This window comes from Pogoniulus pusillus, chromosome 25, assembly GCF_015220805.1.
Source record: "Pogoniulus pusillus isolate bPogPus1 chromosome 25, bPogPus1.pri, whole genome shotgun sequence".
NCBI classification, from domain to species: domain Eukaryota; kingdom Metazoa; phylum Chordata; class Aves; order Piciformes; family Lybiidae; genus Pogoniulus; species Pogoniulus pusillus.
In genome coordinates, this window is record NC_087288.1 from 1 (window position 1) to 14826 (window position 14826).

At 45.1% G+C, this 14826-nt stretch overlaps 1 protein-coding gene across 30 annotated transcripts in view; it reads right to left on the bottom strand.

Annotated features, from left to right (window-relative positions):
• Positions 1-60: 60 nt before the first annotated feature.
• The window catches only part of LOC135186455 (protein disulfide-isomerase TMX3-like), a 41778-nt gene continuing 27012 nt past the window's right edge, over positions 61-14826 (bottom strand). For 18 of the 30 annotated variants that reach the window (XR_010306879.1, XR_010306898.1, XR_010306880.1 and 15 more), the window contains 3 exons: positions 10119-10217; positions 3073-4458; positions 1797-1952 (listed from right to left, as the gene is read on the bottom strand). Coding sequence is in view for 1 of the 30 variants with exons in the window: in XM_064164083.1 (XP_064020153.1) it covers positions 1873-1952; positions 3073-3171; positions 4392-4458; positions 10119-10127 (255 nt within the window). In the remaining 29 variants the exon portion in view is untranslated. Of the gene's footprint in view, positions 153-1796; positions 1953-2859; positions 3024-3072; positions 4503-9751; positions 9927-10118; positions 10218-14341; positions 14518-14826 lie in introns of those variants that run through there. The other 12 variants (XR_010306897.1, XR_010306902.1, XR_010306901.1 and 9 more) reach the window with 12 other exon arrangements.

Genomic DNA, 14826 nt, shown 5'->3' on the forward strand with positions numbered 1-14826 from the left:
GGTATCCAACCCCATGCTGCTGGCTGAAGCAAAGTATTCCAGGGCTTGAAGTTGAGACTGCAACACGAGAGACCTCCTGTGCCAAGTGCTGCTTTGGGTTTCTGGGGTTGGGGTCAGGAGGGGATGGGTGGCAGGTGGCTGACTCCTGCTTTCTGCAAACAGAAACAGGCTAAGGTAATTGTGCACTGCAGGATCTCATTTTGTATTTACCTCTTGATCTCAACCCAGAGGGTTTTTCCTTGGCTGTGTTACTTTTGCCTCACTTCTGTGTTGGAGGGAAACAGGAGGCTAACCCATTACAGCACTGCAAGTTGTTCAGGCACTGGGAAAACAATTCAACAGGCCCCTGTGTTCCAGGAGGTTTATCAAGTAGCCTGCCAACATTTTCAGGTGCTAAAGAACTAATGAACATTCCATTTAGGAAACAGCTCCCTCAGCTCATAGCAAGCAAACATTCCCCACTGTCACTAATCCTAGGAGCTGATAAAAGACTTCATTGAATGGTTTAGGTTGGAAGGGACCTCTCGTGATGACAATGACCAACAAATGACTCCCTTCAATAAATAAGTGATTTGGGAAATTCCAGAGAGTACTTTTGCTAAACAAGTTAGTCTCTTTTCTTTTCCATCAGGTCTTTCTGTTGAAGCTCAGCATCTGAAAGCTCTGTACCTCCTCCCTGCCCTCCTGCCGCTGCCCTCCACCTTTCCCCGGGCAGCCCCTGCCGTTCTGCCCCCACTCTCTGCCTTCCCCCGGGCAGTCTCTGCTGCTTTCCTCCTCCTCCTCTCCACTCTACGTTACCAGCTTCTGCTCCATTACCAGTTCCATTACCAGCTGCTGCTGCTGGTCCATTACCAGCTCCAGTTGGTGCTCCTGCTCCATCTTTGCCTCCATCGCAGAAGCCAGAGCAAAACCTTCGAGGATCCAACCTCCTAGAGAAACCTCAGCCTCAGTAGCAACACAGACTTAGCACCCGTGAGCTAAGGTGGATGTTGCAGTGGGTCAGTAGCCCAGCCCTAAGGTAGCCCTAGCTAGCCAGGGGGCCAGCCAGGCCCCCCAGCCTTTGAAACCCTCCACCACGCACCCGGTGCTCACCCGTGCGCACTCACCTGGGATGCCAGGCGGAGGATCCCCTGGCCCGCAATGGGCCCAGCTTGGGGCTGGGCTCCTCCTGCTCTGCTTATAAAGGGCACTGAGCAGGGAGGGCAAAGTGGCCACAGCTGGGGTGGGAGGAGACTTCAATTGACCTCCCCTTTTTAAGCTGCCCCAGGAGAGGCAGAAGCCTTTGGCTGATCCCCTTTGCGGGGGTAGGGTGGCTGTGTCCTTTGTGGGGTGGTGTTTTGGCTGTGTCCTTTGTGGGGTGCTTTTGCTTTTCTCTAAGCCACTCCTCCCCTTTGCTCTGCTTGGGATTTCTGTTCCTCCTTGGTATGCTGTGCTTAAAACTGTGCTTGAAGTTGTGCTGTTTCCTTCATGAGAGAGGTTTGCTTTTGTGCTTCCTGCCTTGCTGCTCTCTTGTTTTCAGCCAGGGAACATCCACAAGTCATAAGCCAGGGAACATCCACAAGTCACAAGCCAGGGAACATCCACAAGTCATAAGCCAGGGAACATCCACAAGTCATAAGCCAGGGAACATCCACAAGTCATAAGCCAGGGAACATCCACAAGTCATAAGCCAGGGAACATCCACAAGTCATAAGCCAGGGAACATCCACAAGTCATAAGCCAGGGAACACCCACAAGTCATAAGCCAGGGAACACCCACAAGTCATAAGCCAGGGAACATCCACAAGTTCACTCACTCACCCTGGCATCTCTTCAGATCTAACAAACTTCCCCAAGTTCTCTACATCATATCAGCTAACTTCTCCCACACTGTCACCAACACTCAGTTCTGTTCCTGGTATGTTCCACTGAAGAGTTTTTATCATCAATGACTGCAATAGCCACAAGTTTTCCTAAAATAAGGAATAAAATACTTGAAACCATTTAAAAAGGAAACATGCATTCCCAGCTGGAAAGTATTCCGACTTAGAAGATGAGCCTGCAGTGTGAGTGCAGCCCAGACAGCAACCCTGTGCTGGGCTCCAGCAAGCGCAGTGTGGGCAGCAGGGCAAGGGAGGGGATTCTGCCCCTTGCCTCTGCTCTCCTCACACCCCACCTGCAGTCCTGGGGGCAGTTCTGGAGCCCCCAGCACAAGAAGGACATGGAAGTGTTGGAGCCAGTGCAGAGGAGGCCACCAAGATGCTGAGAGGGCTGCAGCAGCTCTGCTCTGAGGACAGGCTGAGAGAGCAGGAGCTCTGCAGCCTGGAGAAGGAAACCTTGGTGTGGCCTTCCAGTATCTGAAGGGGACCTACAGGAAGACTGGGGAAGGACTATTGACAGGGTCTTGTAATGACAGGGTAAGGGAGAATGGGTTTAAACTGGCAGAGGGGAGATTCAAACTAGATGTTAGGAAAGGGTTCTTTCCAGCGAGGGGGGTCAAACACTGGTGCAGGTTGCCCAGGGAGCTTGTGGATGCTCCATCCATGGAGGTGTTCAAGGCCAGGTTGGACGAGGCCTTGAGCAGCCTGTCCTAGTGGGAGGTGTCCCTGCCTATGGCTGGGGCTTGGAACTGGATGAGCTTTGAGGTCCCTTCCAACCTAAACCATTCTGTGATTCCATGATAAAAACTACAGAGCAGATCCACTTCAAAGTTACCTGAACCCATCAGATACAAGACATAAACCCATCCAGACTTAAGACTTCTCAGTTCCCTGTAGGCACTGCAGGAGTTGATAGGTAGTTTATGCAAATCCTAAACTGCTCTCAAATTAAAAGGCCTACTCATTTTTTTGTGTGTGACTACTACAGGGTTAGACATACTCATTTTTTCTGTTGAGGAAAGGACTGGTGCAGGCTTTGGATGAGGCTTCTGTCAGTAGAGCAGGTCTCACCAACACCAAACACAGACTGGCACTGTCCATCTTAACTGTAAATAATTTCAGGGGCTTGAAAAGTTACTTCTTAGTGCTCCTCAGTTGTTACTCCTGTTCCGTAGAAGAGATGGCAAAGACTTTAGTGGCAGCAGCAGCTCACCTCTGTCTCCAAGTTCATGAAGTGTAAAGCCATCCACATGAAGATACCCTTGAAATCTTGCTCTGTTTATCCAGGATGACAAATCACCATCTTCACACTCTGACAACAAAAGAGAAAGCAAGCAAGCAAGCAGAATGTGTTCTTCTGTTGCTGCTGTGAGGTGGGCAATAACATTTATTTCAGCCTAGAGAAGCCTATTTTTAACCCTCTACTGTTTCCAGACAAGGTCTCTCACCTTTCCAGAAATGTCACTCCTAAGCTGCTAAAGCAATTTGCAGCTGTTGAACAAAAAGTGTATTAGAGCACAGCATGCAGTGCTGATTGGCTGATTAGTTTCACCCAAACCAAGGACAAACAATCCTCTCCCAGCAGGGAATGTGACATGGGAAGGGAACTGTGACTGACAGCACTTTCCTGCCCAATGGTAAGCTGCACATAAAACAATATCCAGTCTCTTGCAGGGCCTCTGCACTGACTGGTTTACAAAAACCCTTCTAATACATTTTAAGAGAGTAAGATTTGTGCAAAGTGAATTAGGAGCCTGGATTGAAACAAGGCTTGTGTGTTTTGACAGGGGTGGCAAAAGCAGACAGGTCACATCACAAAAAGCAGTTTAAAATTGTTTCTCTTTGACAAAATTTCCTTCTCCAGGCCGCTTCAAAAGTAAAACTAAATCAAATGCAGATCAAGGAGGTCACTGAGTGAACTTTTCTTTGGTGGGTGACTGGTTGCAAGGCAATAGAGCGAAGAGGAAGGCAAGCACAGCCCTTCCATGACAGCTCAAAGAATACCCTTGAGGGCCCACCTGGAGTATTTTGCTGTGGCACCACAGAGTCACCGTGTCTGGAAGCGCTCAGGAACAGCCTGGGTGAGGCACTTAGTGCCATGGTCTAGTTGAGTGGACAGGGCTGGGGGCTAGATTGGACTGGATGAGCTTGGAGCTCTCTTCCAACCTGCTTGACTCTGAGTCTATGAGTCTGCCCTGCTCTGGTGACACCTACCTGGAGTACTGCACACAGCTACAGAACCTCCAACAGAAGAGACAAGGACCTGCTGGAGCAGGTCCAGAGGAGGGCCGCAGTGCACAGGAGCAGTGCAGTAGCCAGCTAGGGTTGGGCTCTGCTGCCAGGCAACCAGCAACAGAACAAGGGGACACAGTCTCAAGTTGTGCCAAGAGAGGTACAGGCTGGTTGTTAGGCACTTAGTGCCAGGGTCCAGTTGATTGGTTAGGGCTGGGTGCTAGGTTGGACTGGGTGATCTTGGAGGTCTCTTCCAGCCTGGCTGATTCCATGATATGGCCAATATCCACTTTTACTTACCATCAGAAACAAAGGAAGCTCCATCTTTGAAGACCACAACAGCAGGCAACTCAGGCAAGGTCACATACTGAAAGAGGGGTTTTCAGTTAGTCCAGGGAAGATGAAAAGACTCTGAAAGACACCAGCAATATTCCCATGTGGAAATGTCATTCATTCCAGTACAGTTCTCCTGGTTATTTTCTGTTATTCTTATTGTGACCTTCCAGTAGCTGAAGGGGGCCTGCAAAAGAGCTGGGCAGAGACTTTTCAGGCTACCAGGTAGGGACAGGACTAAGGGGAATGGAGCAAAGCTGGAAGCGGGGAAGATTCAGACTGGACGTGAGGAAGAAGTTGCTCAGCAGGAGAGTGGTGAGAGCCTGGAATGGGTTGCCCAGGGAGGTGGTTGAGGCCTCATCCCTGGAGGTGTTTAAGGCCAGGCTGGATGAGGCTCTGGACAGCCTGCTCTAGGGCAGGGTGTCTCTGCCCATCGCAGAGGGGTTGGAACTAGATGATCCCTGTGGTCCCTTCCAACCCTGACTGATTCTAGCATTCTAGAGGTGGTTAGTGGGAAGCTCTAGTTGGCATGAAAACCAGCTTGCTGCTTACATGACTGTGATCAAAGACTCTTAAAGGGGTCCAGCCTCCTTCCACTGCACCACTGAACAGTACTTTTGCTCAGCTGGGGCTCAAGTGCAAAAGGCAATACTCAAATTGATACAAGGCTTCTGGAAATCCAACAGTGCACTACTTGTGATGGAGCAAATTGAGATGGGAAAATGCAGGTGCCTAAAAAATAACTGATGCTAGTTCTCAAAGTCATGCATTGTCAGGCATGGAGGAGACTTTTATCTGTCCCACTTGGAGACAACAATACATGGAGAGACCTGCAGAATTCAACAGCAGCAAAGATTTACATGGAGTGGCTCTGGAAGCACCAGCTGCACGTTCCATGGAGTGGCCGTGCCTGGAGGTGTTGAAGCCAAGCCTGGCTGGGGCACTTAGTGCCATGGGCTGGGTGATTGGCCAGGGCTGGGCGCTAGGCTGGGCTGGCTGAGCCTGGAAGTCTCCTCCAGCCTGTTGGATTCTAAGTTATGCATGCTTATTGTAATAAACATACAACTCCTAATGAGATAAATGAGCACTCTGTGCACTCACTGCCTGACAAAGCTGATCCCCTGCTGTGCACTCATCCTTTATGTACCCACTTCAAACAAAGGTAAGAAGTTAGCTGCAGACAACAGCAGCAAGGCTGCGTGCAGAACTTGCCTTGATCAGTGCAAAGGGAAGAAAAGCTGAATTAGCTTATCCACCCCCTGCCAGCAGAGTCAAACTTCTCCTTGGAACAGCTTTCTTAGCCCACAGGCAGCAGCAGCAGTGGTTTCCCTCTCCAGGTTTACTCCAGGTAGCTGAGGGCTTTCTTTCAGGAAGCTACTCTAAGCGATGCTAAGCAGCAAGCTGGAGTTGCAGAGCAAGCAGCTTGTTTGCTTGGGGGGGAAATGACAAACTGGCTGTGCTCAGAAGAGTCACATCTCACTTGAGCAACATTTATTGCAGCTCCACACTGAGATCAGTTCCTTGGTACAAAGAAGGGAAGGGAGAAACCATAGAATCACAGAATCAAGCAGGTTGGATTGGTTGATTCCGTGATTCCAACCTGCTTGATTCCGTGATTCCAACCTGCTTGATTCCGTGATTCCAACCTGCTTGATTCCGTGATTCCAACCTGCTTGATTCTGTGATTCTGTTATTCCAACCTGCTTGATTCTGTGATTCTATGATTCCAACCTGGTTAATTCTATGATTCTGTTATTCCAACCTGGTTAATTCCATGGTTCTTTGATTCCAACCTCGTTGATTCTATGATTCCAACCTCTTTGATTCTACACACAACTACCCAAAGGGAGGCTGTAGCCAGGTGGGGTTGGGCTCTGCTGCCAGGCAGCCAGCACCAGAAGGGGACACAGCCTCAAGCTGTGCCAGGACAGGTTTGGGCTGGATATTAGGAGGAAGTTGTTGGCAGAGAGAGTGATCAGCATTGGAATGGGCTGCCCAGGGAGGTGGTGGAGGGCTGGGTGCTAGGCTGGGCTAGATGAGCTTGGAGCTCTCTGCCAACCTGCTTGATTCTGTGCTTCTCTGATAACAGCCCCACATCTCTCACAACCATCTCCAGCACCTAAGTGATGCTAGCTGAGGAAGCTGGAGAGTTCTGATGAGAAGCTAACAGGATCCTGCTGGCCTTTATCTGAAGGAAGCAAAGTGCTGAGGCCAGCAGGCTCGAGGAGATAAATTGCCAGGGTTTTTTTTTCATTCCCATTTCTTTGCTGCAGGGCTGCAGAGGTGACTTTGAGCAGGAACTTCTCTGCATGCACTTGGTTATAATAAAGGGGAAACAGTGTAAAAGGTCATATCCAAGCATGACAAAAGATTGAGGTGCACTGGGAGTAAGGTTAACAAACTATTTTCATTCAATTCTGGTTTGGATGTCCTAGCAATTCTAAGGGACGCTTCAGGTCATGAGTGGCAGCAGGTGAGAGAGCACTGAATTAAGGCTCAGAAACATTGAAGTCTCACTCCAGTTGTGGCACTGAGGCATCTTAACGGCAAGAGAGGTCTCTGAATGAACTGGGAATGGTTGAAGCATAGAAGCATAGAATCAACCAGGTTGGAAGAGACCTCCAAGATCAGCCCAATCCAATCACAGAATCATAGGACCATAGAACCCACCAGGTTGGAAGAAACCTCCAAGAGCAGCCCTATCAAAGTCAGCAAAGAAAACAGTCACTAAGGGATCTTGAATTGAAGACTGAAACGTAGTTTCTTAAGTACTGGAATGCTGGTCCAGTTTTGCACTTCCAGCAACATCCAGCACAAGTTACTTTCCACTCTGAGCAGAACAAGGCGAGGAGAAAGGTAAGAGGGTTTTACTGGTTTCTGGTTTTACAAACTGCTGGCACATTGCACATGGAAATCATTCTTGAGAGCTACAATGAGTTCATTCCAGAAAATGAAGATACAGTTGTTGGCTTTAATAAATTGTGAATAACTATGGCTTCACTGGTAGGCTAGCTCATTAAAAAAATCATTAGAAATGCAATCAAGTTGCCAAGTTTGTCCAACTCTGTTTAATCTATTTCATCACAAAGGCTGTCTATAGAAAGAGGGCAGCTATTCTTAAGGGACAAAACACCTATCAGTCATTACAAGGAAGTAAAAAACAGCACTGCAGTCAAACTCATTTCACAAAGGTTAGTACAGCCTGAAAAGCTTTTATCCCCAATTTCTTCATTTCCAGGGCATGCTGAAGCCCCAGAGAGTCCAAAAAGAATGTTTTTAAAGCTAGGTATTATTCCTGTGACACGTTCAGAGGAATGGCTACTGAATAAGGCCAGCATTCTCAATACCAACTGAAGAAGTTACACCCCAAATAGAACTGGCATTAGTGAAGTAAACTTTAAGGTAATGCCTCTTAATTTTAAAAGCTAGATTGTAAAAAACATCTTTAGCTAACAAAAGCCACTGTGTATTCCAACTAGTGGTCATGAGATCCCATACTGGAAATGTGTTTCTGTTCTTTTAGCAACCATTCAGTGATAATACAGCTCAACTTGAAGCTATACTCCCCACAAATTTCCTCTTGAAATCTCCAAGCCCTTACTGCTTTGAGAGGAATGCTGAGGAATCAGTGTTCTACTCAATTATGGAATTATGGTGTGACTCAAGAACTGCCTAGAGAACAAACTGTGACTTTTATTCTGAGCATGTTAAACGTTGCCAGTTAATACAGTCACTTGGTCTTCCCATCCAACCTTCATCAATTCATAGAGCACTTTAGGTTGAAACAGACCTTGAAGATCACCTAGTCCCAACCCCCTCTGCCATGGCAGGGACACCTTCCACTAGACCAAGCTGCTCAAGGCCTCATCCAATCTGACCTTTAACATCTCCAGGGAGGGGGAAGCCACAATCTCCCTGGGCAACCTGTTCCACTGTCTCACCACCCTCGCTGTAAAGCATTTCTTCCTAATATCCACTCTAAATCTCCCCTCTTCCAGGTCTAAAACATTACTCATAAAACTGCTTACTAATTCTTATTAATACCTCCTGGATGAGTGGAGGTCACCAAAAAGTTTCTTCTTGAAGCTTTGCTTCTGAAAGCAAAACTCTACCATTCAAGCACTTCCTGAAGAGGATCATTACAGGTGAAAATTAAGTATGCAGGTCTACTGTCAGTCATCACAACAGTAAAAGCATCTTGAGAAAGCTAATTAAAGCTAGGAACAAACACTCTCACCCCCTCTCCAGCTTATTTTTCCCCAAAAGAAGGATCACAGTATGCTCTGTTATGGCAAACAGAAAGCAACACTTACTAATCTATGCAATCTTCTCCCACACCCAGACTGGGCATGTGCTGGTTGGCAAGCCAACGCTGCAGCATTGTCGGGCAGTCTGCAGCACGGATCACCAGCTCTGCCCAGACACTCCAGTATTTGCTGTGCCTCTACCATGGAAGCAGTTATGCAAAAGCTGCTCATGAAGAATTTAACTGCTAACTGCAGCCCATGACAAAACACATCATAAGCTGTCATTGTCCACTGAAAGTTGAGTCACTCTAACATCGTTTCAGTTGCTAAGCAGAGGCACATCGTGGTGGAATCCCAGCTCTGCTGCAGTCCACATAAGGAAAGACTGGACAACAACTCAAGTGGCACACAGTACACCCAAACAAGGCTGTAACCTCCACGTTTTTCCTGCCTAGACTCAACTTCCCAGGCAGAAGTTAATTATGAGAGAAGAAAAATTAAAAGTTATGGATGTGGAGAAGGTATGGTCCCTTCTGTCCCTGACAAATCATCAACCTGTGGCTAACGCTTAAAACAGCTACCATCACCAAGAGTTCCCTCTTACTGTGTCTGTTGCTTTCTAAATCAACTTCACACCAATACTTCTTCATTTCTGCCACCAGCATAACATTTCCTGCAACTTGTCCAACTCAATTCTCACAACTACGACACAAGCTAGGGCAGCTAGGTTAGGGGGTTTGCACAGAACAGTATGGCATGGTGAGAGCTTTGGGTTTCATTCTTCAAATGCACCTATGACAAAATAATCAACCTTTTCTGTAATAAGGACATGAGAAGAAACAGCTTAAAGTGAGTTGCAATTTGAAACAACACGTGCCTACAACTGTCTAAATTCTTCTCTCCAGTGGACCCTTGTAAAGAGGCTTTGTCTGTGCACTTCCACAGACTGACTTTCCTTTGCAGTTTCTCCTGTGCTGAATTGTTCAGGGTTGCCTAACACGATTAGAGGGTGTTTTTAAGGATCCTGCAATGTATTTCATTGTAAATCATTAGTGCATATTCACAGTCACCCTTACTCACACTCTAAAACCTATTTCTCAGTAGGATTTCACATCAGCAAGGAACGCCTTCTTTGACACGAAGAAGGGAATTGTGTACAAATCTGTTCAAGCAGCAGGCTGAGAGGCACTGAAGCAGGTTGTATCTGTTATGTGAGGGAAACTGTCCTGTTGCCCAACCAGTGCATTTGTGAAACCTGAGATAAAACACCATTTAACACTGGTTACCAGCCTCATTCCAGTACAGCAGCTCCAGAAGATGCAACAGAAATATGAAGTGATCACACCACCAGTGAAACAGAGCTCTGTAAGACTTCCAGCACACACACACACACCTGAACACCCAAACCTAGACACACAAAAACCAAAACAGATGCAGGAGACATTACCAGTAGCATTGGGCATTACATTCCAGCAGTTTCTCCACCATGTGTTCCACTCTTACAAACCAGCTTGGCACAGCTTTGTCTATCAGCAGAGTATCAGACCTGCAGAGGGAAGATGATGGGGAGGGGAGCAAAAGAAACAAAATAAACATTTTCAGTGCTACCTTATTTCTATAGTACTCTTTAAAAAGTACTTTTTGCACACAGCTTCCTTTCTACAGACTGAACTTATTGTGCCTGAATTATTATCACAGTCACAAAGGTTGGTTTTTTTATACATTACACCAAAAGTTAGACTTAGGTGAGCTACTGTTTTGAAACCAAACCCTAAAACTACTTTTATTAAAGCCTTCAAACCCAGCAATTTGAGGAATTTGTACAGCAAGGACAAGCATGAGAACATTCAAATGGTACTTCAATTGGAAATTTATGTTCCTACATAGTACAATGATGTGAACTTCAGTAACTATTAAAAGGAGTCACATTTAAGCCTTCTCTGTAAGTTCATTCTGTTCTCTTTTTAAAGGTCTCTATCAATATGAGAAACCAGACAAAAAACCATTATGGTATGGTTTGGTTTTACTATTTCCATTCAGAACAATAGTGACAGATCACAGAAAAGTAATACTGCCCAGGGCTACTACTTGAAAAAATGTCCTATTCCAGGCAGAGAAGGAAAAGAGGAGATCCAGATAAGCTGATCAAGCAAGTTTATTGACACATCTTAATCTATTCCTTACTTGGACACTCAGTGAAACAAAACTCACATGGGATAGGTTCCATCCCCTAGGGCTCAGTCTCTTTTCAGGTTGGAATAATGGGCTGGATGTGAAGGTTTCAAAAGGTCTCAACTTTCCAGCAATGACTTTTACCCATCATTTCATCACTAGATACTTTGGAAGAATGTGTATTACTTGAACAAACTACTGAGACCTTAATCAGTTGCATTACAGAATGTGTGGAGATCAGAATTTTCCTAGGTAACTTGAGAATTTATTAGTCTGTACACTTACTGCTACCAATTCTAAGCAAACCTAAGTTCTGCAACTGCTCCCATCCCATGTGAGTTTTGTTTCACTGAATGTTGAAATAAGGAATACTGACAAGCAAAGATCCTCTGAAACTATTCTTTCCTACACATAGTTATTACTGTGAACAATCCATCCTATAAGGTTAACTCATTTTACTTGCTCTCACTTGAAATGGACTCATTTCAAGTGCACAAACTACTGGAGGTTATAATGTACATTAAAATTGCTGGTGGAAGCACTTCCTAAGGGTACATCTGCCTGACCAAAGAAGAGAAAATCCATGACAAAGGTTGCTCATGCCTTAAAAACTGAACTCACCTCCCATAAAACCCAATAATGAACAACAGCTTGCATCTCCTAATGCTACATGTCAGAAGATGTTTCCTCGTGGCTATAAGCTATACATATCTACCTGTATCTTTTAATAGCCAAAGTATCTATAGCCTTACAGGAAATGTTCCACAGGATAATAATGGAGCAGAGGCCTAGCTACTTAGTCCAAGTCCACTAAGTTGGGACATTCTGCATCGCAAATGAACTTGTAATGCTACAAAAGGGCTCACTTCATTTGTCATCCAGTGGCAAGATGACAGTGAAGAAGAAAATATTCTGCCAGCTATAAGGTACTGAAGAAATGTTTCAGTTTCACTGAGCATCGTTTCACATGCTGAAGAATGATGAATTGCATTAAATAGAAGATCTTGAGTTATTGGAAGCAAGAACAAAACAGTGTCTCACATAGTCTTAACAGACTGCAAAAAATGCTGGAACAGTAAACCAGTGCCCAGCCTCTAGCAGCTGACATATGGGGCTGACTGAAGACAAGGTTTAGTGCAAAAGTAGCTTCAGATAAAGAACCTACACAAACGACAAGCAGATGAAGCTGCAGTGATTTCCCAGCCTTCTGACCTAACACAGTATGTTTGTCATGATTGATAACCGTTCCAAAGCACCCACAGAGCACTACTGCCACCTACATGAAGGTGGTAAGAAAGGGGAAATGGCACAGTTGTCCTGAATGTCTTCTTCTTTTCTAGCTCTACCGTGAAACAGTTCCTCAACAAGAGACAGAAAGAGAAAAACAGACTGAAAGCCTGCCCAAGCAGTGAGATCTGACCTATTTCTGCTTCACTTGAGTGGTGAGAAGACTGAGGAAACCAGACTCAATTCTTTGCTGAGAAATACCCATTACAAGATAGTGTTTTCCATCAGTACATAGATATGGGAGAAGTCACCCACACAGATTTTAGATCAGGCTGAAGCTTAAAAAAATCCTACCTAAATATTCCTGCCTGTGTCAACTGAATGTTTCCTCCTTACTATAAATATGTCCTTTAGAAATACATCAGAGGAATAAAAACACCTGAGCTCTGCCTGCTGCCTAGCAGTGCCACAAAATCAGCATTCTCTGAAATGCAATCTTCAAGCTTGAAAAGGTAAAGACTGTGAGACCATTCTCTGAAGGCACTACAGACTCCCAATAGCTGCTTTGGTCTGCATGGCTGTTCAATGCAAGTCACTGTGACCTCATTCCCTTCCCATTGGCAGGTAACTTAGAAAGCATTTTATAAAGAACTGGTCACAAGCTACACAAGATGCTTCTTGGCTTTGCTTTCACTGGCCTGAACATGACAAAGCTCTCTATGTGCCAGTGCATATGGAGATTATTCTGACCAATCATCTCCATATTCAGCAACTTCAATGAAGGGGAACTCTCCCTGAAAACTATCTACTATGTACTTACCAACTTGTTACTGGCTGCTTCTCTCCAGTTTTCAAGTTTTACTAACAGAAAACTACTACATAAGCACAACAAGGAAAAGCAGAGAACTCTGGTTAGATAAGAGATAAGAAAAGGGAAAATGTCTCCACATGCTGAGGATTCAACGACTGCCTGGTTTCAGGCAAAAGCATGAACAACAGTGCATTAAGTGGAAGAGCCTGATTTCAAAGTTTCCTTACATTCATCAAAATAACTTGTGACTATGTTCAAAGTTAAGAACTACTCTTCTACTTTTAGCATATTCCAATTATGATTTGATTTGTGGTGGCAGTGAAATGAGCTTGTCAAGTAGAACCCATTATTCTGCTCTTCCCACCAGATAATTTGCTGCTAGGTGCTGCCTGCAACTTAGCATCAATCAACAAAAATGTCAACAGAGTGGCAGGATTAAGTATGTTCCACAGAATCAGCATTTCTCCACGACTGGTGTGTCTCAGAACACCATGGCTGCACATCTGCACTGCTACCTAAGAAAAACGCCAAAGTGTTGCTTGGTTCTGGACTGCCACTTTTCAAACCCTGTCCCAGATCACCAAGGACATAACTTGAAAAGCAATCCCCATTCTTTCTGCAGGTAGCTGTTGGGAAACAAACCAATCACACTGTTCAGGAGCAAGTGAAGGTTATTCTTGCTATAGACTACAGGTAAATGTACACTGCTAAAACACTTCATTTGGTAGCATTAAAGCTACAGGAGAGCAAAGCTTTTATCACAGTTACTTCAGTACAGATGTTATAAGCATCAGGGCTCAGAAAGTTCAAGTCATTTCAGAGACTACAGAAGACTTTCTTTTCAAGTGTCTTTACTTGTAACAGTTTAATACAATATCCCTACTGAAAAATAACTCAGCTTTCTTTTTCAAACTTGATCTTTTTTCAACTCATCTTTGCAATACCAGTTGTACATGTTTAAAACCAGAGAGGACACTAAGGAAAAGAAGCTTCATGTCTAGATCAAATGTGTCTAGCCTGTGTTTGTCATATCCAAAGGCTCATGGAGACTTGTACATGGAGGAGCTCTTCAGCCTCTGTAGAATTCCCAGTCTGACAAAGAAGATTGGAAGATTCCTGGCAAGCCACTGTGCCCAATCACCTATCTGCTTTTCCAGGGCTCATTCTGCATTTCTAGTTGACAAAGCCAAGTATTTCTAAGAAGCTCCCACAGATACAGTAAACATGCCAACTGCTATTTCTGATCAGAGACATCACTGTTGTTTGCAAGCTCCACTCAGTAATGACTGTGCAGAAGAACATTCAGGGCTTACACGTACTACCCACTGCAGCAGGTAAATGCTAACTGCTTCTAATCAACAATGCAGACATGAGAAGCTACTGGGCTCTACCAGGCTCCAAAGAAAGAACTGACTTGACAAGGTTAAAAAGAGGTAGCTATGATAACAGCTATAACTTACCTACTTTATCCAAAACATGGCAAATTTGAACACAAACATTGCAAGACATTCTGTTCCATACTTCTGTAATTCAGCTATCAGCTCCCTCAAGTCCAATCTGCAGAAGCTGGCTGGTGATCCATAGGATATCTTCCAATCATGACACTCATCCATAGCCACAGTAAAGTTGGCTACTTCTTGTACCAAGATAAGACACACACAAACAAAAAACCACTTCAGCTACAATACTCATCTACTCCATAGCATTGTCTCTTTCCATTCTCCAGCAGCTGTGGGCACCTAGTACCATTATTCAGCCTCAACTTGGTCAACCAGCTTCTTCAGTCAATAGATTAACGGACGTGAGCCAATTCTCAGTTGGCCTTTTATCAGCTACTGTTGCTGAGATACAGCAAGCAGACTGCTGTGTTCAAAATGCAGGCCAGCTGACAGACGTAACACCAACCCAGATGTGGCAGTGAATTGTAAAAGGCTTTGCAGAAGCA